Here is a 25,460-nt window from a genome sequence, read left to right on the forward strand (position 1 = left end):
TCTGTTTCTCTTTCTTCCAAAGATTTCTTTCATATTTCTCATGTTGTCATCTAGCCTTTCCCAGAGCCGTAAACGCCCTACAGATTTTCGTTTTTCAAAGAGCCATTCTTCCTTTGTCATTTTTCCCTTTCTACTAATGTCTCTTTTAGGTGCTTTTCTTCTTCTTCACCCTTTTCGCTTTATATTTTCTCCTCTCGTCAACTGAATTCAGAATATCACGAGTTGTCTAAAAATTCCCATTGGATCTTGCTGATTTGATCCTCTGCTGCCCTCATTACCTGATTTTTCAAATCTATCCATTCTACCATAGTAATGATGTTCCCTGTTTCAGTGAATCGTGTGATCCGTCCATTGAAACTCGCAGCAATCTCTTATTATTTCAAGTTATCCACTTCTAGATAGTTACAAGCAAGTGATTTTCAATACAGCAACGTGAATGGAGTTTGAATGGAAATTTATAATAATAACAGGCATTGCTGTGGTTTGTTAAGAAATTTGTTTTTTTTAGTAATGTAATAGTACAAAGAGAATGTCAGGAAAACATTTTCAAAGGTGAAGGATTATTATGTGATGCGGGCACATTTCAGTCGGAACCACACTGCTGACTCTTTGTGTAGTTGCAGTCTTCTATTCCTCGGAACTAATAGCGTTCAAACCAAGGGAATTCTGGGTGCTTTCCAATCCTGAAACAGAAGTGCAAGAGTTGGAAAGTACACAGTAAGTTATGGAGCTATAAGGTAGGGCTAGTGTGATAGATTAAATTTTTAAGAAGAAGGGCTGAAGTATTTATTTCATTCGTAAGAATCGCTTTGATGAATTATTCATTCACCTAGTTTTTAAATGAAGGTGCGTCGGGTTTCATTGCATAAACATGAAACTGTAACAAGTAAATTATTGGGTTGGTGCATAAGTTCGTAGCGTTTTTCCGCAAGTTTACTAAACACAACTTATATACAGGGTGTTACAAAAAGGTACGGCCAAACTTTCAGGAAACATTCCTCACACACAAATAAAGAAAATATGTTATGTGGACATGTGTCCGGAAACGCTTAATTTCCACGTTAGAGCTCATTTTAGTTTCGTCAGTATGTAGTGTACTTCCTCGATTCACCGCCAGTTGGCCCAATTGAAGGAAGGTAATGTTGACTTCGGTGCTTGTGTTGACATGGGACTCATTGCTCTACAGTACTAGCACCAAGCACATCAGTACGTAGCATCAACAGGTTAGTGTTCATCACGGACGTGGTTTTGCAGTCAGTGCAATGTTTACAAACGCAGAGTTGGCAGATGCCCATTTGATGTATGGACTAGCACGGGGCAGTAGCCGTGGCGCGGTACGTTCGTATCGAGACAGATTTCCAGAACGAAGGTGTCCCGACAGGAAGACGTTCGAAGCAATTGATCGGCGTCTTAGGGAGCATGGAACATTCCAGCCTATGACTCGCAACCGGAAGACCTAGAACGACGAGGACACCTGCAATGGACGAGGTAATTCTTCGTGCAGTTGACGATAACCCTAATGTCAGCGTCAGAGAAGTTACTGCAGTACAAGGTAACGTTGACCACGTCACTGTATGGAGAGTGCTACGGGAGAACCAGTTGTTTCCGTACCATGTACAGCGTGTGCAGGCACTATCAGCAGCTGATTGGCCTCCACGGGTACACTTCTGCGAATGGTTCATCCAACAATGTGTCAATCCTCATTTCAGTGTAAATGTTCTCTTTACGGATGAGGCTTCATTTCAACGTGATGAAATTGTAAATTTTCACAATCAACATGTGAGGGCTGACGAGAATCCGCACGCAATTGTGCAATCACGTCATCAACACAGATTTTCTGTGAACGTTTGGGCAGACATTGTTGGTGATGTCTCGATCGGGCCCCATGTTCTTCCACCTACGCTCAATGGAGCACGTTATCATGATTTCATACGGGATACTCTACCTGTGCTGCTAGAACATGTGCCTTTACAAGTACGACACAACATGTGGTTCATGCACGATGGAGCTCGTGCACATTTCAGTCGAAGTGTTCGTACGCTACTCAACAACAGATTCGGTGACCGATGGATTGGTAGAGGCGAACCAATTCCATGGCCTCCACGCTCTCCTGACCTCAACCCTCTTGACTTTCATTTATGGGGGCATTTGAAAGCTCTTGTCTACGCAACCCCGGTACCAAATGTAGAGACTCTTCGTGCTCGTATTCTGGACGGCTGTGATACAATACGCCATTCTCCAGGGCTGCATCAGCGCATCAGGGATTCCATGCGACGGAGGGTGGATACATGTATCCTCGCTAACGGAGGACATTTGAACATTTCCTGTAACAAAGTGTTTGAAGTCACGCTGGTACGTTCTGTTGCTCTGTTTTTCCACTCCATGATTAATGTGTTGTGAAGAGAAGTAATAAAATGAGCTCTGACATGGAAAGTAAGCGTTTCCGAACACATGTCCACATAATATATTTTCTTTCTTTGCGTGTGAGGAATGTTTCCTGAAAGTTTGGCCGTACCTTTTTGTAACACCCTGTATACGTAACAGAGCCTTTAGTTATCAATAATATACTCTCCTTCACTATTTACAACAGTCTGCCAACGTTGGGGCAACTTTTCGATTCCGCGACTGTAGAAATCTTGTTCCGAGGCGAAGGACTCGTCGAGCCACATTCGAAATGCATTTTCATCCGCAAGGGAAATTCCTCGGAGGTTGTTAAATAGAAGAACGCAAAAGGTGGAAACCTGAGGGACCAAGATCGGGTGAATAAGGTGGGCACGAAATGATTTCCGAACCCAATTTCTCTACAGTGTTTCCTGACAGTCTAGCAGAATGCGGGCGGACGTCATCGTCAAGTACCAACACTTCATGCAGTCTTTCTGGTCGTTGTTCTTAGGTAGCGTCTGCTTGTTTGGGCTCAACCATTCCTTTCTTCTCATTACGTTAGCATAAAGACACAATTTCTCTCCATCAGTAACGGTCGGTGTTTTTCACGAGCCAGTTGATGACAAGCAAGGAAAGATACATACACTACTGGCCATTAAAATTGCTACACCAAGAACAAATACAGATGATAAACGGGTATTCATTGCACAAATATATTATACTCGAACTTACATGTGATTACATTTTCACGCAATTTGGGTGCATAGATCCTGAGAAATCAGTACCCAGAACAACCATCTCTGGCCGTAATAACGGCCTTGATACGCCTGGGCATTGAGTCAAACAGAGCTTGGATGGCGTGTACAGGTACAGCTGCCCATGCAGCTTCAACACGATACCACAGTTCATCAAGAGTAGTGACTGCCGTATTGTGACGAGCCAGTTGCTCGGCCACCAATGACCAGACGTTTTCAGTTTGTGAGAGATCTGGAGAATGTGCTGGCCAGGAAAGCAGTCGAACACTTTCTGTATCCAGAAAGGCCCATACAGGACCTGCAACATGCGGACGTGCTTTATCTTGCTGAAATGTAGGGTTTCGCAGGGATCGAATGAAGGGTAGAGCAACGGGTCGTAACACATCTGAAATGTAACGTCCACTGTTCAAAGTGCCGTCAATGCGAACAAGAGGTGACCGAGACGTGTAACCAATGGCACCCCATACCATCACGGCGGGTGATACGCCAGTATGGCGATGACGAATCCACGCGTCCAATGTGCATTCACCGCGATGTCGCCAAACACGGATGCGACCATCACGATGCTGTAAACAGAACCTGGATTCATCCGAAAAAACGACGTTTGCCATTCGTGCACCCAGGTTTGTCGTTGAGTACACCATCACAGGCGCTCCTGTCTGTGATGCAGCGTCAAGGGTAACCGCAGCCATAGCCTCCGAGCTGATAGCCCATGCTGCTGCAAACGTCGTCGAACTGTCCGTGCCGATGGTTGTTGTCTTGCAAACGTACCTATCTGGTGACTCAGGGATCGAGACGTGGCTGCACGATCCATTACAGCCACGCGGATAAGATGCCTGTCATCTCGACTGCTAGTGATACGAGGCCGTTGGGATCCTGCACGGCGTTCGGTATTACCCTCCTGAACCCATCGATTCCATATTCTGCTAACAGTCATTGGATCTCTACCAACGCGATCAGTGATGTCGTGATACGATAAACCGCAATCGCGATAGGTTACAATCCGACCTTTATCAACGTTGGAAACGTGATGGTACGCATTTCTCCTCCTTACACGAGGCATCACAACAACGTTTCACCAGGCAACGCCGGTCAACTGCTGTTTGTGTATGAGAAATCGGTTGTAAACTTTTATCATGTCAGCACGTTGTAGGTGTCACCACCGGCGCCCACCTTGTGTGGATGGTCTGAAAAGCTAATCATTTGCATATCACAGCATCTTCTTCCTGTCGGTTAAATTTCGCGTCTGTAGCACGTCATCTTCGTGGTGTAGCAATTTTAATGACCAGTAGTGTATATGGCCAGATGCTGATTTTTGAGGTTCTGGCTTAGAACATGCGGGACCTACAAACCCGATTTTTGAACATTGTACATTGCATACAAATGTCGCAAGATGGTGGAATCATCACAGTTGATCACATTTGCCCGTTCGCGAGTCCACTGATGTGGATCATTGTTGTGTACTGCGTTTAAGCGATCTGCATCAAATCTGGAAGGTCTTCCTGAACCTGTACAGTCACTAATCTCAAAACGATCAACCTTAAAGCGAGAAAACAAATTTCTTGGCGTGCTCTGTCCAATGACGTTATCCCCATACACGGCGCAAATGTTTCTGGCTGCCTCTGCTGCTGTTACCCCTCAAGTGAAGTCAGTCAGAAGAATATGTAGGAAATGCTCCAATTTCTCCAATTGGCACTCCATCTCCTAGCGTACACAGCTCACTCACTATCTCCAAATGACAAAATGACAATATGTAAACTCAAATAGCAACAGTTAAGGGGAGGTTTACTATCTTTGGCCCGAGTAAAGCATGTTCTTTGAGAATTTTTTTCTCGGTATGTGTTACAGATATCAATGTCAAATGTGGTCAAAATGTTATGTCGAAGAGCAAAGGTGGAAGTGCCGTCGGAACGAAACAAATTTTCGATGTAGACCTCCACATCCGGTATGTCACAGGTCAGCCGGCTCGGCTGAAATCAAAATTGAGTTGACATTAGCGAAGTATATAAAATTCTTTAGGAGTTGTACCTCGCTTAAATTATTTGGACCATAGGAAACAAAATGGCGGCCATTTGAAAAAAGTAGGGTTTTTTCATCGATTTTTCGACTTCATCCGCCAAGTAAAAATATGTATAGTTGATGGATCGGAAAAAAGTGGTATAACTCCTAGACAATGTAGTTAGTTTCGTCCGAAACAATCATGCCAATCGGTTCAGTAGATTCAGTAGATAGAGAGTAATAAAAATAACGTCATTTCGAGAAAAACGCGTTTGAAGTTTTGACTACATATAAAAGCAATATTATGCAACGTATTTTCAATCTGCTATTCCGGCTCCATAAACTAGTCCTTCCTCTTCATCACAGAGGGCGTTCTGCTCGACCTGGGCCGTCCTGCGCTGCTCCAGAGCCGCTCGTACGGCCGGCGACAAGCGGTTTTCCGGCCGCTTGAATCCGGTGGTCGTCCGAATGCGTCGAATAGAGTCCCAGGGTGACATCCATCGTTGTCATGGTCTTCAGAATGGCTGAATACCCTTCATGGAAGCTGCTCACTGCCAGGAAAGTCGCAATCTCCACAGTCTTCGCACCAGAATGCAAATGCTAGGGGGGCTTAACTTCCAAACACATGCGTTCAAACTTTCATTTGAATTTTGTGTGTTTCCTCCTAAGCACCGGTACAATAATTCGTCCTCCGAAAGAAAAAAACTGGTGCATGAAAGAGGCCGGTTTCAGGCAGGTGCATTTTTTTGTTCAACCGCGAATAACAAACATTTCCGTCCCGTATTCGGAAAAACCGTTTCAGGAGTGGAATCTAAACACTTTCAGGGATCCAAAAATCGATTTTTTGAACCAAAAGATAGTAAACCTCCCCTTAACTACAAATAAAAATGACAATTGATAAATAAAGCCATAGCAACCGAATTACCAACATACAAAACAAAAGCGCTAAGAAGTTATGCAATCACATAATAGATAGTAAATGAACTTACGATCGTTATTGTATGACCGATAATAAATATCTGAAAAGTGTCAAACGTCTCTCGCAAAGAGCCGGGTTAAGCGAACAGGTATGTAAGTGGCATGAGTGCGCAATGAAATTAAAAAAAAAAATGAATACTGTGGTGTAGTTACCCAGGGAGAGAGTGTTCGCTTCCCAGTCGGCCTTTCCGTCCTTTGTCCAGCGCTTCCAGGGCTTCCATATCTTCTGGAGAGAGTTCGAAATCAAATACCTGAAAGTTGGTAAGTTTTACATTAATTTAAGTTAGTGTAGTTAACATGAGTTCTTAAATGTGAGTCACGGTTTAGACAAAGTAAGAGTGTGCTTTGACCTGGAATTGAGCTGTAATGTACAGTGACGATGGGAGAACTGCAACACACAGAAAGAGTGGCCCGCCGAAATCTAGTTGCACATGATGCGTAGAACTGATCACAAATATGTAAGACTAGAGAGATATGGCGCAAAGACGCCTCGAGTCGATAGACAGTGAGAGGCACAGAATGAAAAGCCTTTGGACGAAGAATATGGAAATGTCAAAGCAAGTATCATTACGATTCGTTAGCTCCAAACAGCATGATAGTGGCATGCCCGGGGTAGCTCATATCTTACCTCCACGTTGTGAACCCTAGCCCGTCACGCTTCACGGTACAGTTTGGAGCGGTCGCCTGCTCCGTGGTACATACTGCCCGCTCTACATACGTTCCTAGTATGGGATTCCACACGACGTTGATATGCACGTGGTAGTAGCTGTGGTGGATTTCCACCCAATTTCGTTAACGCTGTTAATTTTTTGTTCTGTTCCAGGTTTTACCACAATGGGCCATAAAACTGTTCACCACACCAGAAGAGGTTTTAAAGGCGTTGTAAAGGCAAATGTCGATGGATTCTGATGATGCGGATGAAGAAAATTTGGTGACTGTTCCTGAGAGACATCGGCTAGCGCTTTATCTGATGATTAGGCCATCGACGATGAATTCAAACCCCTGCAGCGCTTGCTTCAAGAAGGAGGACAGCTACCCGAAGAAGCTAGATATTCTACGCTAGAGAAAGGTTTAGAAACAATAATGACCAACACAATACTAAAGTCTAAATATACCAAAACGCCTACAAAAAATGTAGTATTACACTTTGCCTCGGCTAAGGGTATAGCTAAAGGCACAGAGGACTTCGTTGTAAATGAAGAAGTGACTGAGATATTAGAGAAATACACAAATCGGGAAATCGAACGAATAGCCGGGCGACTCAGTTCTGTCCAATAGTATGTACGTGGTACAAACCTGAGATGGAAGCGCTTGGTGAGTTGCTATATAGGCGGGGATGCATGAAGAAATTCCGTTTCAGCACCGAGGAATTGTTTTCAAAATTGACGGATCCCCAATTTTACGATTTACAGTGTCTAAAAAGCGGTTAGAATTTCTTATCTGTGCCCTTAGATTCGACGACAAGAAAACATGAGACTAAAGGAAACGAAACGACAAATTGCGGCTTTTCGAGAGTTCTGGATCTATTTACCAGTCTACATCTATATCTACATATATACTCCGTTAGCCAGCAAGCGGTGTGTGGCGGAGGGCACTATTCGCGCCAAAGTCATATTTTCCCCCCTCTGTTCCACTCGCGGATCGCGCGAGGGAAAAAGTGTCATTCATGAATATCTTCATAGTCAGCTCCAAGTATTCACCACGGGACATAAAGATATTGAGTATCTTTGGTCCGAATTTAAAGGTATTGTCCACCACGTGCTAGATAAATATGTGCCTAGCAAAAATATAGGGGAGGGAAAGGATCCACCTTGGTTCAACAAATATATTAGGAGGTTGCTGAGAAAGCAGAGAATTTTGCACAGTCGTTTTAAACGTAGTCACGGCCCCGCTGACAAACAGAAATTATGCGAAATGAAAGCAGCTGTCAAAAGGTGAATGAAAGATTCTTTTAACGGCCTTCTTCCAGTCCCGTGGAACTTTCCGCTGTTCCAATGGTCTCTGACAGATGATGGATAAGAATGGTGCCATATTTGTAGCATAGTCAACATAAAATCTTACGGGGATACTGTCTTTGCTTCTGCCCCCTGTCATAAGCGTGTAATTTTCCCAGTCAATGGACGCCAGATTAAAGTCTCCACCTATAAATAATGGATAATTTGGATATTTATTTCCTATGAAGTCAAGACTTTCCCTGAAACGTTCTCCGACGTTTGTTGCGGGTGCTGGTGGCCATTATACGCCGTTTGCATACTTGACTGTAGTTGAAACGTTACTTAGCTTGAGAGGACGCTGCCCTATTAAAACGTTTATGCCAAAAAAAACCTGGCAAATATAGCTTGAAAATTTGCAGTATATATGGCGCAAAAACATTTTATTTTTTGGATGTAATTCCTTACGCTGGGAAGGAATCACAGAAAAAAGAACGAGTAAACCTTTGCATGCCAACGAGGTGTGTTTTACAGCTTTGTGAATCTGTATGAAACACAAACAGAAATATCACGACAGAGCATTGGTTCACAGTGTGCGAACTGGCCGACGAGTTGACTAAAACGAAACTCTCAATAATCGGCACGTGACGCAAAAATAAGCCGCAAATGCCGCCGCATATGGGTAACTCCAGGAAAGCACCTCCGATGTCATTTCATTTTCTCAACGACCCTGATAAAAAATGGTTCAAATGGCTCTGAGCACTACGGGACTTAACTGTTGAGGCCATCAGTCCCCTGGACTTAGAACTACTTAAACCTAACTAACCTAAGGACATCACACACATCCGCGCCCGAGGCAGGATTCGAACCTGCGACCGTAGCGTTCCAGAATGTAACGCCTAGAACCGCTTTTTTCCCCCACAAAAACAGCGACAAAAATGGCTACAATGAAATGACATAAATAAGGTGACAGATAATTGCAGTCATAAATTACAGCATTCAAAAAATGAGTATTTAGCAGTAGCACAATTTAGCACCTCCACTATCACCTTCAACTGGTGGCAGTTCAGCACGGCACATTTTCTTCTTCTGCAGCCGGTTCCTCATCATCATTTCCCAGACCCAAATTAATCATTCAGTAAATCCTTGATGTGTGTTCCTTCCAGGGTAAACTACGTGGACAGAAGACCAGTCTCGAACAGCGACGTCGTAAAATACTTCAGTGCCTTGTTATTTTTGTCAGTTCCAGCCTTCTAAACGCATCCGCAGGGATTTCAAGATCTTCCTTTATATCATACACCAGATGTTTGTCGCCATATTCTTGTATCTGCTGTACTGCTGATTTATTTTTCATGTGTGACTTGCAAGTGAGGTTAGGGTCGGGAACGTGACCCAACCCATTCCCTCTCTACTAGGAATCCAGTTCCAAACCTATGACCATTCGGTTGAAGACAATTTGGAGCATGTTACCATATTTCTTATTGTGATTCTGATATTTAAGTATTTTCTCGAATTCATTTTCCATATACATCTTGTATTCAATATGTTCATCGCTCCCAATATTGTTAAAAACGTAACTTGTATATTTGCCCATTAACCAACTCACTGCGTTATTTTTTGCCTGAGGGTAGTAACTTTCCTCTGGTCTGAAGAAAATGTTAGTCGGTACATTGTTTGCTGAAGTTCTTGTTATTTGAGCAATTTTCTCCCTGGTCCACCTCCAGTTGATAATCCGATCTCCACATGTGTAACGATGAGGCACACCATCAACGAGGTTGTATTTGCTGCAGAGGTTAGTGTCACTTAAACCGATGGCAAAAAGACGCTCATTAGTGCTGATGATGTTATTGACTACCTTGCACCACGCTGTTTTCACGTCAGACGAAAGAACATCACTACTGATATTTTTCCAGACCACATTCCATGCTATTCCAGCATATTTAGTTTCTATGTTATTTTTCCTTTCATGTTTCCGTCTTTCAGCTAAAATCGCCTTTGCTGTAACGTTTTTGGAGTTTAAAAGCTTTTTGCTGAGATAACATAGTTCATGATAATACTCCCTAATGTGATTCAGCTTAAAACTTATTTTTTGTATATTTATCGGCGGCTCTACTCTTTCTGGCCTGACAATATCGTATAGTTTTGCTGTAATGCACCCTGGATCATTACACATTATGCTCCATGTTCGTTTGACATACAATGCCATAGCTTCAGACTTGATGTCGGTTAGACCCAGCGGCCACTCCGACCTGCACCCTGATAAAATGCTCGTTTCTTTTACACCAAGCAAATACAAAAATGTTATTATTTTATCATTCATGTGTGAATCACCTGGAACATAAGCGCACTCGCAAAAACCTGAACAAGATGACAAAATGCGGAGTGGACGTTTTCGACCAACTGTGTCGCGATAAGAGCACCAAACGTAAAACTCGAAGATGGCCACTCTGGTGTTTTTAGGGAGTTCTGGATGCTGCTGGCGTGAGTGCGCTCGTACTTTAAAAATTCAGTCGCCCCCACACACATGGTTTCTCTAGTAGGGAATGTGGTCGATTTCTTAAAAGACTTTCCCTTGATATAAAGGAGCCAATTACGAAGAAGACAAATTATAATGCTCGTCTACCAAGATAACTTCGACTTTCTATCAAAAGCTATCTCGGCGAAGAAGAAGGTGAGCAGGAATATGGAAAGCTACCAGAAAACCTCGTCGATGTGATTTTTGCAATGAAAATAAGTATAATAATGATATAAAATGTCGTTCTTTTGTACAAAATGCCATAGACATTTGTGTGGCTTCTTCCAATCGTCTTGACATGTAGCAATATAATAATAATAATATTTACTTTATGTTTTGTTGTTGTTGAATTGTTTTATAATCAACTATCGAACCTGGTAATGTTTCGCAGTTGCTAAACTCCGATGGAAATTGCGTATACATCCTAAATTCCCTGTCCTCATATCTCTCTCTCTGCTCATCTTCTCATTGTCCACTCTCTCTCCCTACATTTCCCCCATCTCTCTGTGCATAACCCCCGTCCATGCCACTGTGTCTACATCCGTCTGAATATTCAGTACAGTGTCGTGTTAAAGTGTGAAGCAAATCCGTCAAGACTTTTTGGAGATTTGTAGTAACAACACTCTCCCCTTTATAAATTACTCACATATGTTTACATTGCATATATTACAAAAACGTATAGCCTATTGCCTATTTCGAACCAAATGTTAATTAGAATATTGTGTAATAATTTGAACTAAATCGATCAAGAACTCTTCGAGATGTTTGGTAACATCGTTTCCCCTTTACATATTACATATGTATTTATATATTACACACATAAAACTGTCAAACTGATTTTTTTAATATGAAAACATCTGACAGCAGAACTGCCGAACTGAACGCAATTTTTGTCTTATTTTATTTTTCATAACAGAAGTACCATTACCATTCCCAATTACGAACACGTAATAAAAGTCAACCAAATCGGTCGGGCTGTTTTCGGGTGATGACCTTTCACAACTGACTTTAATTTCCGACTTTTCCGGTGGATTTTATAAAAATTTTCTTTCATTCAAACCTTGTCCTGACAATTACGAACACAACAAAGACAAAAAATCAACCAAATTTGTGCAGCCATTCTTAATTGATGATGTTTCATACATACCGAATCTAATGTTGATTTTCGACTTTTCCGTTAGATTTCTCCAAAAACTTTCTTTCATACAGACCTTGTCCTGGCAATAACCAACACCACAACAAAAAAATCAACCAAATCGGTCAAGTCGTTCTAGGGAGGTGATCTTTCATACATGCGGCAATTAATTTTATTTATTTAGATTGTCTGTCTTGCTGGACTGTAGTTATCTAGTCAAGTGATGTGATGAAAAGTACCTAGGCAAAATTTGGAAGTTTCTGGTAAGTTCCTATGCGACCAAACTGCTAAGGTCACCGGTCCCTAGGCTTACACATTACTTCATTTTACTTAAACTAACTTTCGCTAAGGACGACACACACCCTTGTCCGATGGGGGATTCGAGCTTCCGACGGGGGAAGTCGTGCTGACCGTGACAAGACGCCTCAGTAAAAGTACCTAGGTGTCTGTGACCTCGCACTAGTATAATAATACTTTTAAGGCTGAAGATTTACCTATTTCTATAAAATGTTTATTTTTATTGTTTATTTGTCCCAACAATAACGACAAATATTTGATTTGTTAATATCAGTTATGGTACATTTAATTTAGGGTGTCCATTCGTCCCGTTTTTCCCGGGACAGTCCCGTTTTTTACCAAAATGTCCCGCTGTCCCGAAAGTTTTTTGGGGGACGCTCAAATGTCCCGTTTTTTTATGATTCCGCTTGGTTAGAGTATTTTAAGTTACTGGTTGTTTGACTTGCTATTAACTGCGCAATTATTTACGCTAGGAAGTGTGTGATGACTTTTAGCTAACCCCAAACATGTACCGAACTGTCAAAAATCGCAAGTAATTTTAAATATTAAAGAATGGTGTTTACTATTTCTCACACCTTTTAAAGCATTTGACTGGGTTAATACTGAAAAGGAGCAGCTACAGTGGAATGATATTCAGGACTGTTGTGTTTTTGTTAAAATTATTGTACCAAATTTTCCTGTTGATGAAGACGAACTGTTCGATGAATTTTCATGTGCACAGAAATTCATAAAAAGTGAAGGAGACAAAGAAAGTGTTAGTCCAACGTGGTGTAAAATATTTGCTTATTTCAAAAGTAAAAACATCAACATGAAAAACATGATTCATTTGGTGGAGTTTTGTCTGGCAATTCCTGGGTCAAATGCTGCTGTGGAACGTGTGTTTTCGTTAGTGAACTCTTTGTGGTCAGATGAAAAAAAAAAACAGAATGCAAGTTGAAACAGTGAGGGCCTTGCTCATTGTCAAAACACACTTTAATGGTGTATCGTGTACTGACTTTTATGATATAATTTAAAACGAAAATGCACTTCATGATAAAGTACATAAAAGTGAAAAGTACGGTGATAGTGTGGCAGAATAATTGTAAAAAGTGATTTGGGATAATCTGAGAGCACGTTATAAAGGTAAACTTGTATCTGTATTAAATTTAGTCAGTACAATATTTATGTCCCGTTTTTTCCTTCATTGTCCAGGTTTTTCACTAATTTATTTTAAATGTCCCCTTTTTCAATGAAAATGAAATGAACACCCTAATTTAATTATACTTAAAAATACAGATTTATTTCAGTGGGTGGTATCCAAACCGATGTAGTTGTTAATGTCCTTCCAGTCCACCTTGTGGCCTGATGGTTAACTGGTCTCAATAAGTGCTGGATTTTTCACGGAAGGTCGAACGGTGATTTGATTTTGTGTCTTTCGAGCAGGCACATTATCTTATACGATACTGAACCTCAGAGCGGCAGAAATGTAAACTTTGTTCTTGCACCACGTCCGCGGTCTTATGCTTGAGGTCAGTCCATTTATTTGGTAATCGTTGTAGCCGTTATTCCTGAAGACCTTGCGTAGGTGGCACGGCTGATCGGGCAGCTTGTCGTCCTTGTAGCAACATTTGTGTGGCAGTGTGCTTCTGTGCTGGGTGATGATGGCTGATGGCGTGCCAGTATAGTTCAGACAGGGTATGCGTTTCGTATGGATGTTGCAGTCAACGCCTCCGGGAGAGGCAGTCGACAGAGCTAGCTGCCTGTAAGGGCGAGGTTATAACGAAACACATTAGTTAGCTGGGTGAAAGGCGATGGAAGAAAGACGCAGTACAGTTCTTACACCTGTACTCGGAAGCTATCGCAAGCATCTTGATCCAGCTGTGAAAGTCGTAGTAACTACCCAAGTAAATATAGGAGGTAGCTTTGTGAGGGGAACGATGTTCAAGACTGACAAATTTGTGACGCTTCTGTTTGAAGGCACAGACAAAAGTTTCGCTTTGAAAAGAATGGTAACGACCACTTGGTTCCATCATCTTGAAGGTGAAGGAGCTGTTTTGGATTGAGGACGAAAACGAAAAGTATGGGCCAAAATATGCATTTTGCCAGTTGAGTGTGATCGTTTCGCGCACTGATCTATGATGTCACTGATACATTTCCCGTATTAACATAACAGTGAAGATGATGAAATACACTCCCTCATAAGAAGAATGAAGCTCCCAGAAGATGTGGTCGGATGTCCATGTAACTTTGCAGACGTAAATACCATTAATGACTAGTTGCAATTCTCTGCGTTGTTCGTGTTGAGTATTGTTACCAGGCTGAATATACGAGGTGGTACCCAAAATATCCAAGAATTTCATTGCACCGGTAAAACCAGACATTCCGTCGCTAGACTTCTCATATAAATGTCTTAGCTGCTGCAGCACGAAGTTGCGTAATCTTTGGCGCTTGCAATTGTGAATTGTAGTGGTGTGTGCCAGGACGTGTTTCAGTACTTCTGCTGATTGTAAAATGGATAACGTGAGAAAGCAAAGAATTTGCATAAAATTCCGTTTCAGGTTGAAGAAAACTGCAGCTGAAACTCTCCGCATGCTGACAGAGGCATTTGATGAGAATGTATTGAGTTAAACAAGAGCATTTGAGTGGTTCAAGCACTTCAAGGAAGGCCGAGAATCTGTGGAAGATGAAAAACATTCTGGTCGATCGTCGACACGCATAACACCGGAAATTATCATGAAAGTGAGTGACGTGCTTCACGAAGACCGAAGGCAGACAATTCACGTTGTTTGTAACAGACTTGGTCTGTTGTACGTTATACGAGGTGCATTCAAGTTCTAAGGCCTCCGATTTTTTTTTCTCCGGACTGGAAAGAGATAGAAACATGCTCATTGTTTTAAAATGAGGCTGCGTTCATTGTCAATACGTCCCAGAGATGGCAGCACCGTACGGCGGATGGAATTTTACCGCCAGCGGCGATAATGAGAACTGTTTTAAATACTTAAAATGGCGACGTTTTCCTTACTTGAACAGCGTGCAATCATTCGTTTTCTGAATTTGCGTGGTGAGAAACCAATTGAAATTCATCGACAGTTGAAGGAGACATGTGGTGATGGAGTTACGGATGTGTCGAAAGTGCGTTCATGGGTGCAACAGTTTAATGAAGGCAGAACATTGTGTGACAACAAACCGAAACAACCTCTGGCTCGCAGAAGCCGGTCTGACGACATGATCGAGAAAGTGGAGAGAATTGTTTTGGGGGATCGCCGAATGACTGTTGAACAGATCGCCTCCAGAGTTGGCATTTCTGTGGGTTCTGTGCACACAATCCTGCATGACGACCTGAAAATGCGAAAAGTGTCATCCACGTGGGTGCCACGAATGCTGACGGACAACCACACAGCTGCCCGTGTGGCATGTTGCTAAGCAATGTTGACGCGCAACGACAGCACGAATGGGACTTTCTTTTCATCGGTTGTGACAATGGATGAGACGTAGATGCAATTTTTCAATCCAGAAACAAAGCGCCAGTCAGCTCAATGGAAGCACACAGATTCACCGCCACCAAAAAAATTTCGGGTAACCGCCAGTGCTGAAAAAATGATGGTGTCCATGTTCTGGGACAGCGAGGGCGTAATCCTTACCCATTGCGTTCCAAAGGGCACTACGGTAACAGGTGCATCCTACAAATTCTTTCCTGCACTGCAACAAAAACGTCCGGGAAGGGCTGCGCGTGTGCTATTTCACCAAGACAACACACCCGCACATCGAGCTAACGTTACGCAACAGTTTCTTCGTGATAACAACTTTGAAGTGATTCCTCATGCTCCCTACTCACCTGACCTGGCTCCTAGTGACTTTTGGCTTTTTCCAACAATGAAAGACACTCTCCGTGGCCGCACATTCACCAGCCGTGCTGCTTTTGCCTCAGCGATTTTCCAGTGGTCAAAACAGACTCCTAAAGAATCCTTCGCCGCTGCCATGGAATCATGGCGTCAGCGTTGTGAAAAATGTGTACGTCTGCAGGGCGATTACGTCGAGAAGTAACGCCAGTTTCATCGATTTCGGGTGAGTAGTTAATTAGAAAAAAAATCGGAGGCCTTAGAACTTGAATGCACCTCGTAATGTCAATGAAATATAGCTGGTGAACTGAAGATGAGACGAATTGCAGTGAAGTTTGTACCTCGGCTTCTCAGCACCGATTAACTCAACGTTAGGAGTCAGACGTGCACTGAGCTGCAACAAAGAGGCCAAGTGTCCAAAATTCTTATCCAGAGTGAATCTTGGCTCTATGGTTATGATTCTGAAACGAAGAAGCAATCATCATAATGGAAAACGTCATCTTCTCCAAGGCTGAAAAGAACTCGACAAGTTCGCTGCAACATGAAGTCAACACTATTCATTTTTTTCCGACATTCAGGGAGTAGTGCATCAGGAGTTTGATCCACCTAGTCAGAATGTCAACGGGCAGTTTTACTGTGAGACTAATGGAAAATACACCACTGGCCATTAAAATTGCTACATCCCGAAGATGACGTGCTACAGATGCGAAATTTAACCGACAGGAAGAAGATGCTGTGATATGCTAATGATTAGCTTTTCAAAGCATTCACACAAGGTTCGCGCTGGTGGCGACACCTACAACGTGCTGACACGAGGAAGGTTTACAACCGATTTCTCATACACAAACAGCACTTGACCGGCGTTGACTGGTGAAACGTTGTTGTGATGCCTCGTGTAAGGAGGAGAAATGCGTACCATCACGTTTCCGACTTTGATTAACGTCGGATTGTAACCTATCGCGATTGCGGTTTATCGTATCACGACATCACTGATCGCGTTGGTAGAGATCCAATGACTGTTACCAGAATATGGAATCGGTGGGTTCAGGAGGGTAATACCAAACGCCGTGCTGGATCCCAACGGCCTCGTATCGCTAGCAGTCGAGATGCCAGGCATCTTATCCGCATGGCTGTAACGGATCGTGCAGCCACGTCTCGATCCCTGAGTCACCAGATGGGGACGTTTGCTAGTCAACAACCATCTGCACGAACAGTTCGACGACGTTTGCAGTAACATGGACTATCAGCTCGGAGACCGTGGCTGTGGTTTCCCTTGACGCTGCATTACAGACAGGAGCGCCTGCGATGGTGTAGTCAACGACGAACCTGGGTGCACGAATGGCAAAACGTCATTTTTTCGGATGAATCCAGGTTCTGTTTACAGCATCACGATGGTCGCATCCGTGAACGCACATTGGAAGCGTGTATTCGTCATCACCATACTGGCGTATCATCCGGCGTGATGGTTTGAGGTGCCATTGGTTACACGTCTCGGTCACCTCTTGTTCGCATTGACGGCGCTTTGAACAGTGGGCGTTACATTTCAGATGTGTTACGACCTGTGGCGCTACCCTTCATTCGATCCCTGCGAAACCCTACATTTCAGCAGGACAATGCACGACCGCATGTTGCAGGTCCTGTACGGGCCTTTCTGGACACAGAAAATGTTCGACTGCTTCCCTGGCGAGCACATTCTCCAGATCTCTCACCAATTGAAAACGTCAGGTCAATGGTGGACGAGCAACTGGCTCGTCACAATTCGCCAGTCGCTACTCGTGATGAACTATGGTATTGCGTTGAAGCTGCATGGGCAGCTGTACCTGTATACGCCATCCAAGCTCTGTTTGACTCAATGCCCCGGCGTATCAAGGCCGTTATTACGGCCAGAAGGTGATTGTTCTGTGTACTGATTTCTCAGGATCCACCCACCCAAATTGCGTAACAATGTAATCACGTCAGTTCTAGTATAATATGTTTGTGGAATGAATACCCGTTTATCATCTGCATTTCTTCTTGGTCTAGCAATTTTAATGCCCAGTAGTGCATTCGGCGCAAACGGCCGGAGCTGTGGAAAAAGAAACTCCTATCAAAATGATGGAGCACAGCTTTCAGTCGTTCTTTTCTTCCGGGTTTTATTAAGCAAATCTAGACTTCGGCTGGTGCCTAGCCATTATCAGTGCACTATATCATAGTATCAATGCATGTCCTAGTACGTCAGTCCCCTGTTGTACAGCTTCCTTCACAGTTCATTCAAGACTTCTGTATAATACATTAGTCCTTCACAGTTCTTTCAAGACTTCTGTGTAATACAGTAGTCCTTCACAGTCTTGAAAGAACTGTGAAGGACTACTGTATTACACAGAAGTCTTGAAAGAACTGTGAAGGACTACTGTATTATACAGAAGTCTTGAAAGAACTGTGAAGGACTACTGTATTATACAGAAGTCTTGAAAGAACTGTGAAGGACTACTGTATTACACAGAAGTCTTGAAAGAACTGTGAAGGACTACTGTATTATACAGAAGTCTTGAAAGAACTGTGAAGGACTACAATATTATTCAGAAGTCTTGAAAGAACTGTGAAGGACTACTGTATTATACAGAAGTCTTGAAAGAACTGTGAAGGACTACAATATTATTCAGAAGTCTTGAAAGAACTGTGAAAGACTACTGTATTATACAGAAGTCTTGAAAGAACTGTGAAGGACTACTGTATTACACAGAAGTCTTGAAAGAACTGTGAAGGACTACTGTATTATACAGAAGTCTTGAAAGAACTGTGAAGGAAGCCGTACAACAGGGGACTGACGTACTAGGACATGCATTGATACTATGATATAGTGCACTGATAATGGCTAGGCACCAGCCGAAGTCTAGATTTGCTTAATAAAACCCGGAAGAAATGAACGACTGATTGCTGTGCTCCATCATTTCGAAAGTCATGTCACAGTTGTTGAGTGCATTCCACATTCCTAATGGAAGGTAACTTGATACAAGAAAGACTGGTCGGTACACCATGAGAATGCACTCGCGCACATGTCGCTTGTTGTGAGGGAATTCTTAGCCAAAAACAACATGGCAACGGTCCCTAACCATCCCTGCTCGCGAGACCTTGCCCTGTGCGACTTCTACCTGTTGCTGAAGGTGAAAATCGCGTTTAAAGGACGAAGTTTTGACTCGACTGAAGACATTCAAGTGGAATTGGAAAGCACCCTGAACGCCCTTCTCCCTACGGACTTCTAGGAGTGCTTCCAAAATTGGGAACAACGCTGGGATCGTTCCATATATGCCCTTGGCAAGTACTTTGGAGATGACGGAGAACAATAGAATGAACGCAGAGTTTTCTGCTTTTTACAATGAAATTCTCGGAAATTTTGGGTAGCTTCTCGTACAAAGGGAGTGAAAAGCGTCAGACATTGTGTCACCACTGTGACGGACAAAGAGATGCAGTGTACTCGTATAAATAAATGTCGTGTGGTGAGGGCTTCCCGTCGGGTAGACCGTTCGCCGGGTGCAGGTCTTTCGAGTTGACGCCACTTCGGCGATCTGCGCGTCGATGGGGATGAAATGGTGATTAGGACAACACAACACTCAGTCCCTGAGCAGAGAAAATCTCCGACCCATCTGGGAATCGAACCCGGGCCCTTACGAGTGACATTCTGTTACGCTGACCACTCAGCTACTGGGGGCGGACTGTGTACTCGTATGAGACAGCGTTATCAGCACCTGACAGAGTTTGAAAGAGGTCTCATTGTGAGCTTCCATTCGGCTGACTGACCCAATCGTGCAATATTCACATTTGTTTGACATTCATATATATGCAATGGCCCGATGTTGGACTGCATGGCAATAGACTATTAGGGCAGGCACACTCATCCTCAGGGTTCTGGTCGACCACTTCTGAGCACCACAAGGGTGGATCGCTGCTGTGTGCATCACACACATTGTAACTGCTTTATATCTGCGCCTGACATCCGAGAACAAATAGTGGACCTTCTGCAACGCTCTATGTCATCCGGCACCATTAGAGGCTAGCAGCAGTCGGACTAGGAAATTATCGTCCCATGAGTAACCTGCCATTATCACTGCAAAACATACGGCTGTGTAAGGAGTGACGCTATGACTGAGAAACGTGGACTGATGGTGAATGGCGTCGCGCTGTGTTCATGAATGAATATCGGTTCTGCACCATCCCAGATGACCATAACCGGCGAGTATAACGGTGATCTGGGGAGTGGTCCCATTCTTCAAGTGTTTTGGAGAGGCACAGAGGTGTTATTCCCGGCGTCATAGTGTGTGTGTGTGTGTGTGGGGGGGGGGGGCATCGGTTACGACTTCACGTCACGGCTGGTTGGGAATCCTCACGGCATAACTGACTGTCAGGACGTACTAAGTTCCCATGTGTTACCTCTCCTGTGATAGTATCGTCGTGCCATTTTTCAACAGGACAACCCTCGTCCGCATACGGCATGTACCCTATGAACTGTCTGCGCGACACTGAGGTACTTCCGCAGCCAGCAAGATCCGCTGGTGTGTCTCGAATGCAACATGTGTGGGGCTAGCTCGGATGTCAATGGCATTGCAGCATCAGTATATCTAGGACAAGCTATGACAGTTATGGGCCAGCTTAATTTAGGGGAGCATGCTTTGGATTTATGACGCCCTTCCCAGCCGAATCAGTGCAAGGGCCAAGGTCAGAATGGGTGCATCGTCTTACTGATAAGCAGGCTCATAGTGGCAAGTTACTTGTAAATTACTGAGCGAGGTGGCGCAGTGGTTAGCTCACTGGACTCACATTCGGGAGGAGGACGTTTCAAACCCACGTCCTGCCATGCTGATTCAGGTTTCCTGTGATTTCCTTAAATGGCTTCAGGCAAGTGTCTGGATGGTTCCTTTGAAAGGACACAGCCGATTTCCTCCCCTATCCTTCCTTAATCCGATGGGACCGATGACTTCGCTGTTTGGCCCTCTCTTCCAAACCAACCAACTAACCTCAACCTGTCTCTCTGTAGACCGCTATCACAACAACAGATATAAAGTAACCTCAATAAAAGGTTTCCCAATACACGAGGAGAAAGAAAAGTAACATTGTAAATCTGATTCGATCTTGTTATCACTTTAATAACGTCACGTATCCTCTCAACCTGTGAGGTTTCATTTCGTTTCCATTTTGGCTTATAGATGCTTCGCTTGTTTCAGGTAGTGTATACGAATCACCTTGCCGCCATGGTAACACCCGTTCCCGTCAAGTCACCGACGTTATGCGCTGTCGGGCCTGGCTAGCACTTGGATGGGTCACCGTCCGGTCTGCTGCGTGCTGTCGGCAAGCGGGGTGCACTCAGCCCTTCTGGGGGCAATTGAGAAGCTACTTGACTAGGAGTAGTGGCTCCATCCCGTAAACTAACAATGGCCGGGAGTGCGGTGTGCTCACCACTTGCCCCTCCACATTTGCATCCAGTGACGTCTAAGGACTTAGGATGACACGGCGATCGGCCGGTACTCCTGGCCTTCCCAGGCCTATTCGGATGGAGTTCAGTTAAGTTTTTAGTAGATATGAGTCATTTAATAACAGTATTTTTAGGGGAGAAAGGCTCCAAACTTCTCAAAATATAATTTCATTTTTCACGTTGGCCGTCATACAGGGTGAGCATAGAGTCTTGCCCTGATTATAACAATTTATTACAGAATAACCGTTTGACAAAATAATTTACATTTGATGCCGTTACATAGGTTAGTGTTACTAGTTTTTTTTAAGACCACTTACATTAGTAAACCTCAACGTGTGCTCCTTTGGTAGTTCGGATAATGTCGAGACGGTATTCCAGTTCCCGCCAGGTGTTTCGTAACATGTGCTCTCTCACAGTACACACAGCAGCTTGTATCCTAGCCTTCAGTTCGTCGACGTCAGCAACTGGTGTGACGAAGACTCTGTCCTTGATGTAGCCCCATAAAAAAAAGTCAAGGGGCGTAATGTCTGGAGAGCGGGGTGGCCACGGTGTTGGACCGTTCCTTCCAATCTACCGAGCCGGAAATGTTTCATTCAGGGAATCGCGCACTATCAGAGCCCAGTGGGGTTGGGGGGGGGGGGGGGGGATGCTGGAAAATTATCCATAGTTGATATTCTTCTAACTGTGGGGTAATGAACTGTTGCAAAACGTCTTAAGTAAATGTTAGCGGCATGAGGCCGCATTAAACATTCACTTTTTCGCTGTCACGCTGTAACTATACAGTAGCATGTGGAGACTTTGAACCCCATATACGGACATTATGTCTATTTACCATTCCACTGACATGAAAGGTGGATTCTCGGTAGAGAATATGCGATTTAAGTAATCGTTAGCGCCTTCAATCCTGTTGAGTATCTCAGTTGCAAATTCAGCAAGTGTCAGCAAATCATTCGGTTGCAAGGGCTGCACGATTTGCAATTTGTAAGCATGCAACCTAAGCCTTTCATGAAGAATCTTCGCCACACTTCCTTGCGGTATTTGAAGTTCACGTGATGCTTGACGAGTTGATTTAGACGGACTCCGGTGAAACGATTGCCGAACACAATCAACAGTTGCATCACTCACACGAGACCTGCCACTTCGAGGACGATCTTCAACGCTGCCTGTTTCGATAAACTTTGCACACCATCGCTTTATTGATTTGTCAGGAGGGCTGCGTCCATAAGAAGCCCGAAATTTACGCTGAACACTGAAGGGCAATTTCGTTTCGTGAAACAAATGCACACATTCCGCTTTCTCCTGCTTCGACGCCATCTCGCCAGCAACTAACGTGACCTAACAGATCGTGTCGGTGTTGTGGAGCACTAGCGCCATTATTGGTCACAACAACTAGTAACACTAACCTATGTAACGGCATCAAATGTAACTTATTATGTCAAGCGGTTATTCTGTTATAAATTTTTACAATCAGGGCCGGACTTTGTGCTCACCCTGTACTATCACTGTAACTCATTTCACAGTATCAGTTGGTACAGGTGATGGGCCATTTTCAGGTGCTATAACTATGAGGGTGTATACAAAAGCGCGTCTATCATTTGAGCATACAACCGCAGTCGTTGTATTCTCAACTGATAACAACGTTCCGTACTCGTCAACAATTTAAAATATTTCTGTTTACGTACATACAGCACTGCACTAACGCTATTTTAGATTGTTGAGGAATGTGGAACATTGTTACCGCTCCTGTCTGCTACGATAGCATTTATTCAGGGTGTCGCACATAAAACTGGAACGCCTCACTTACCACTTAATCATCTCTAGTCGAATTGCTTGTGAAGTGGCAACACTATCTCGAAAGTTGGCTACACTGCATTTTATGGAAAAGCTGAGTGCTGCTGTGTGTTCGTGCGTCAGTTGTGAGAAGCTCGTATTGTTTAGTTGTTATAGAAATGGGTCAATTTGCATTACAACAGCGAATTGATGTTGTGGAGTGTTACACAAAGACAGGCTTCGTCAAAGAATGTAAAGAAACGTTTTAAACGAAGTATCTTGGTACGAAACTCCCCACGACCAGCGCTATTGAAGATCTGTACAAGTAATAGGGGACTGTAGGATCTGTTCAGAATGTGCAGAGGAATAGGGACCGGCAATGAGACCCCTGAAACTATAGATGGGATTCGCACGGACAACAAAAAAAGTCCCTGCAAGTGGGTAACGAGGTTATCACTGCAGGTTGGTGTACCTCGTACATCGTGTACTAACGGATATGAAATTAAAAGCCTATCATGTCGGTGTGGTGCAGGAGTTGATATTCGAGGATCAAGAACAAAGAGTTCATTATTGTAACTGGCTGTTACTAACGGTTACTTGGGCCCTTTGCTTTATTACTTCATGTCAGATGAAACCTGGGTTCATTTGTCAGGTTATGTAAACTCCCAAAATTGCAGATACTAGTTGCATAACAACTCACATACTCTGCATGAAGAGCGCCTCCACTCAGAGAAGACAGGTGTTTGGTGTGCATTGCCCGTCATGCATATTATTGGCCCCATATTCTTTAATTACACCTTAAATAGTGGCAGATGTCTAGAGATCTTTGACTCTCTCGATGCACAATTAACAGATGCAGAGAAGCTGTACACCGTATTCCAACAAAATGGAGCAACCGCTCACATATCCATCAAAAGTATGGCCTACATCACCAACGTGTTCCCTGAAATCAGACTCGTCAGCAGAGGCCTCTGGCCCTCAAGGTCGCCAGACATAACATCGTGTTATTTTTATTTAAAGGGAGCATTAGAAATCAAAGTGTATGCTAACAGTCCTCACACAAGACTGTCTCCAAACAGAATATTACTAGAGAAATTGACAACACCACGCCTGCAAAATTACAGCGTCTTGCTGGTAACATCGTCACATGAAGTCAGCGATGCCTGGATGCCCATGGCCACCACTTCCAGCATTTTTTATTAGAAACAGATAGCTACATGACTGTTAGATATTCTTTTTTAGTTAGTTAATCCTTATTTGAATGCGGAAGGTAATGTGCACTGGTTTTATATGGGACACCCTGTATAACTAAATAACAGACACAATTTGTGAACACCCACAGAGGGTATCACTATAGAAGTAGCATTTGAAAACCCTCCAGGGTAGCCTAGAGTGCTAACGTGCTGCTTCCTGGACTCGGGTAGGTGGGCCGGCCCCGGATCGAATCCACCCGGCGGACTAACGTCGAGGGCCGGTGTGCCGGCCAGCCTGGATGTGGTTTTTAGGCGGTTTTCCACATCCCGCTAGGTGAATACCGGGCTGGTCCCCACGTTACGCCTCAGTTACACGACTCGCAGACATTTGCAACACATTCGCACTATTCCATGGATTACACTAGACACAGACAGTTGGGGTACACACTTTCCATCCCGGGGGGGGGGGGGGGGTATGGGGTGGCGACAGGAAGGGCATCCGGCCACCCCTTACAATTAACACCCCAAATCTGGTTAACCATGACAACAGACCCCGCAAGTCGGGATTAATGCTAGGAAAGATAGAAGAAGCATTTGAAAACGGTACACAGCCAAAAACAGTTCCTGGTGTGGTCTAAATGACAGCGACTGTATAACAGCCAAGGTGGCAGATGGAATTGTTGTTATGTTGGCAGAAGAGCCAACACCGTGTTACTAGAGGAGACCGAAATGCACGCGTTTTAGCTCATGCAGGCTGGCGTGAGGAGGTAAGAACTATACTGACGTGAGGTCTGGAACATGACAAGGAATTAGAATTCAGAAAGCGGACGTAGCTAGTTTGGTACTTAACTTTAATCCATTAATGATGAACGTTGCTCTTGAAGGTACATGATTCAAAATATCAATATCAATAGTAACTGAATATGGCGCCTTGCTAGGTCGTAGCAAATGACGTAGCTGAAGGCTATGCTAAACTGTCGTCTCGGCAAATGAGAGCGTAAGTAGTCAGTGAACCATCGCTAGCAAAGTCGGCTGTACAACTGGGGCGAGTGCTATGGAGTCTCTCTACACCTGCCGTGTGGCGGCGCTCGGTCTACAATCACTGATAGTGGCGACACACGGGTCCGACGTATACTAATGGACCGCGGCCGATTTAAAGGCTACCACCTAGAAAGTATGGTGTCTGGCGGGGACACCACAATTGTCTTTTAATGGATCATTAAATTTGAGGTCATGCTGTGC

General features: G+C 43.8%; 1 protein-coding gene across 1 annotated transcript in view; it reads right to left on the reverse strand.

Annotated features, from left to right (window-relative positions):
• Positions 1-557: 557 nt before the first annotated feature.
• Positions 558-25,460, reverse strand: part of LOC126425198 (1,5-anhydro-D-fructose reductase-like) — a 78,798-nt gene continuing 53,895 nt past the window's right edge. The window contains exons 6-7 of the mRNA XM_050088154.1: positions 6,267-6,364; positions 558-683 (exon numbers count right to left, since the gene is read on the reverse strand). Of these exons, the coding sequence (XP_049944111.1) occupies positions 641-683; positions 6,267-6,364 (141 nt within the window). The 3' untranslated portion in view covers positions 558-640. The remainder of the gene's footprint in view (positions 684-6,266; positions 6,365-25,460) is intronic.

This window comes from Schistocerca serialis, chromosome 10 (assembly GCF_023864345.2).
Source record: "Schistocerca serialis cubense isolate TAMUIC-IGC-003099 chromosome 10, iqSchSeri2.2, whole genome shotgun sequence".
Taxonomy (NCBI): Eukaryota; Metazoa; Arthropoda; class Insecta; order Orthoptera; family Acrididae; genus Schistocerca; species Schistocerca serialis.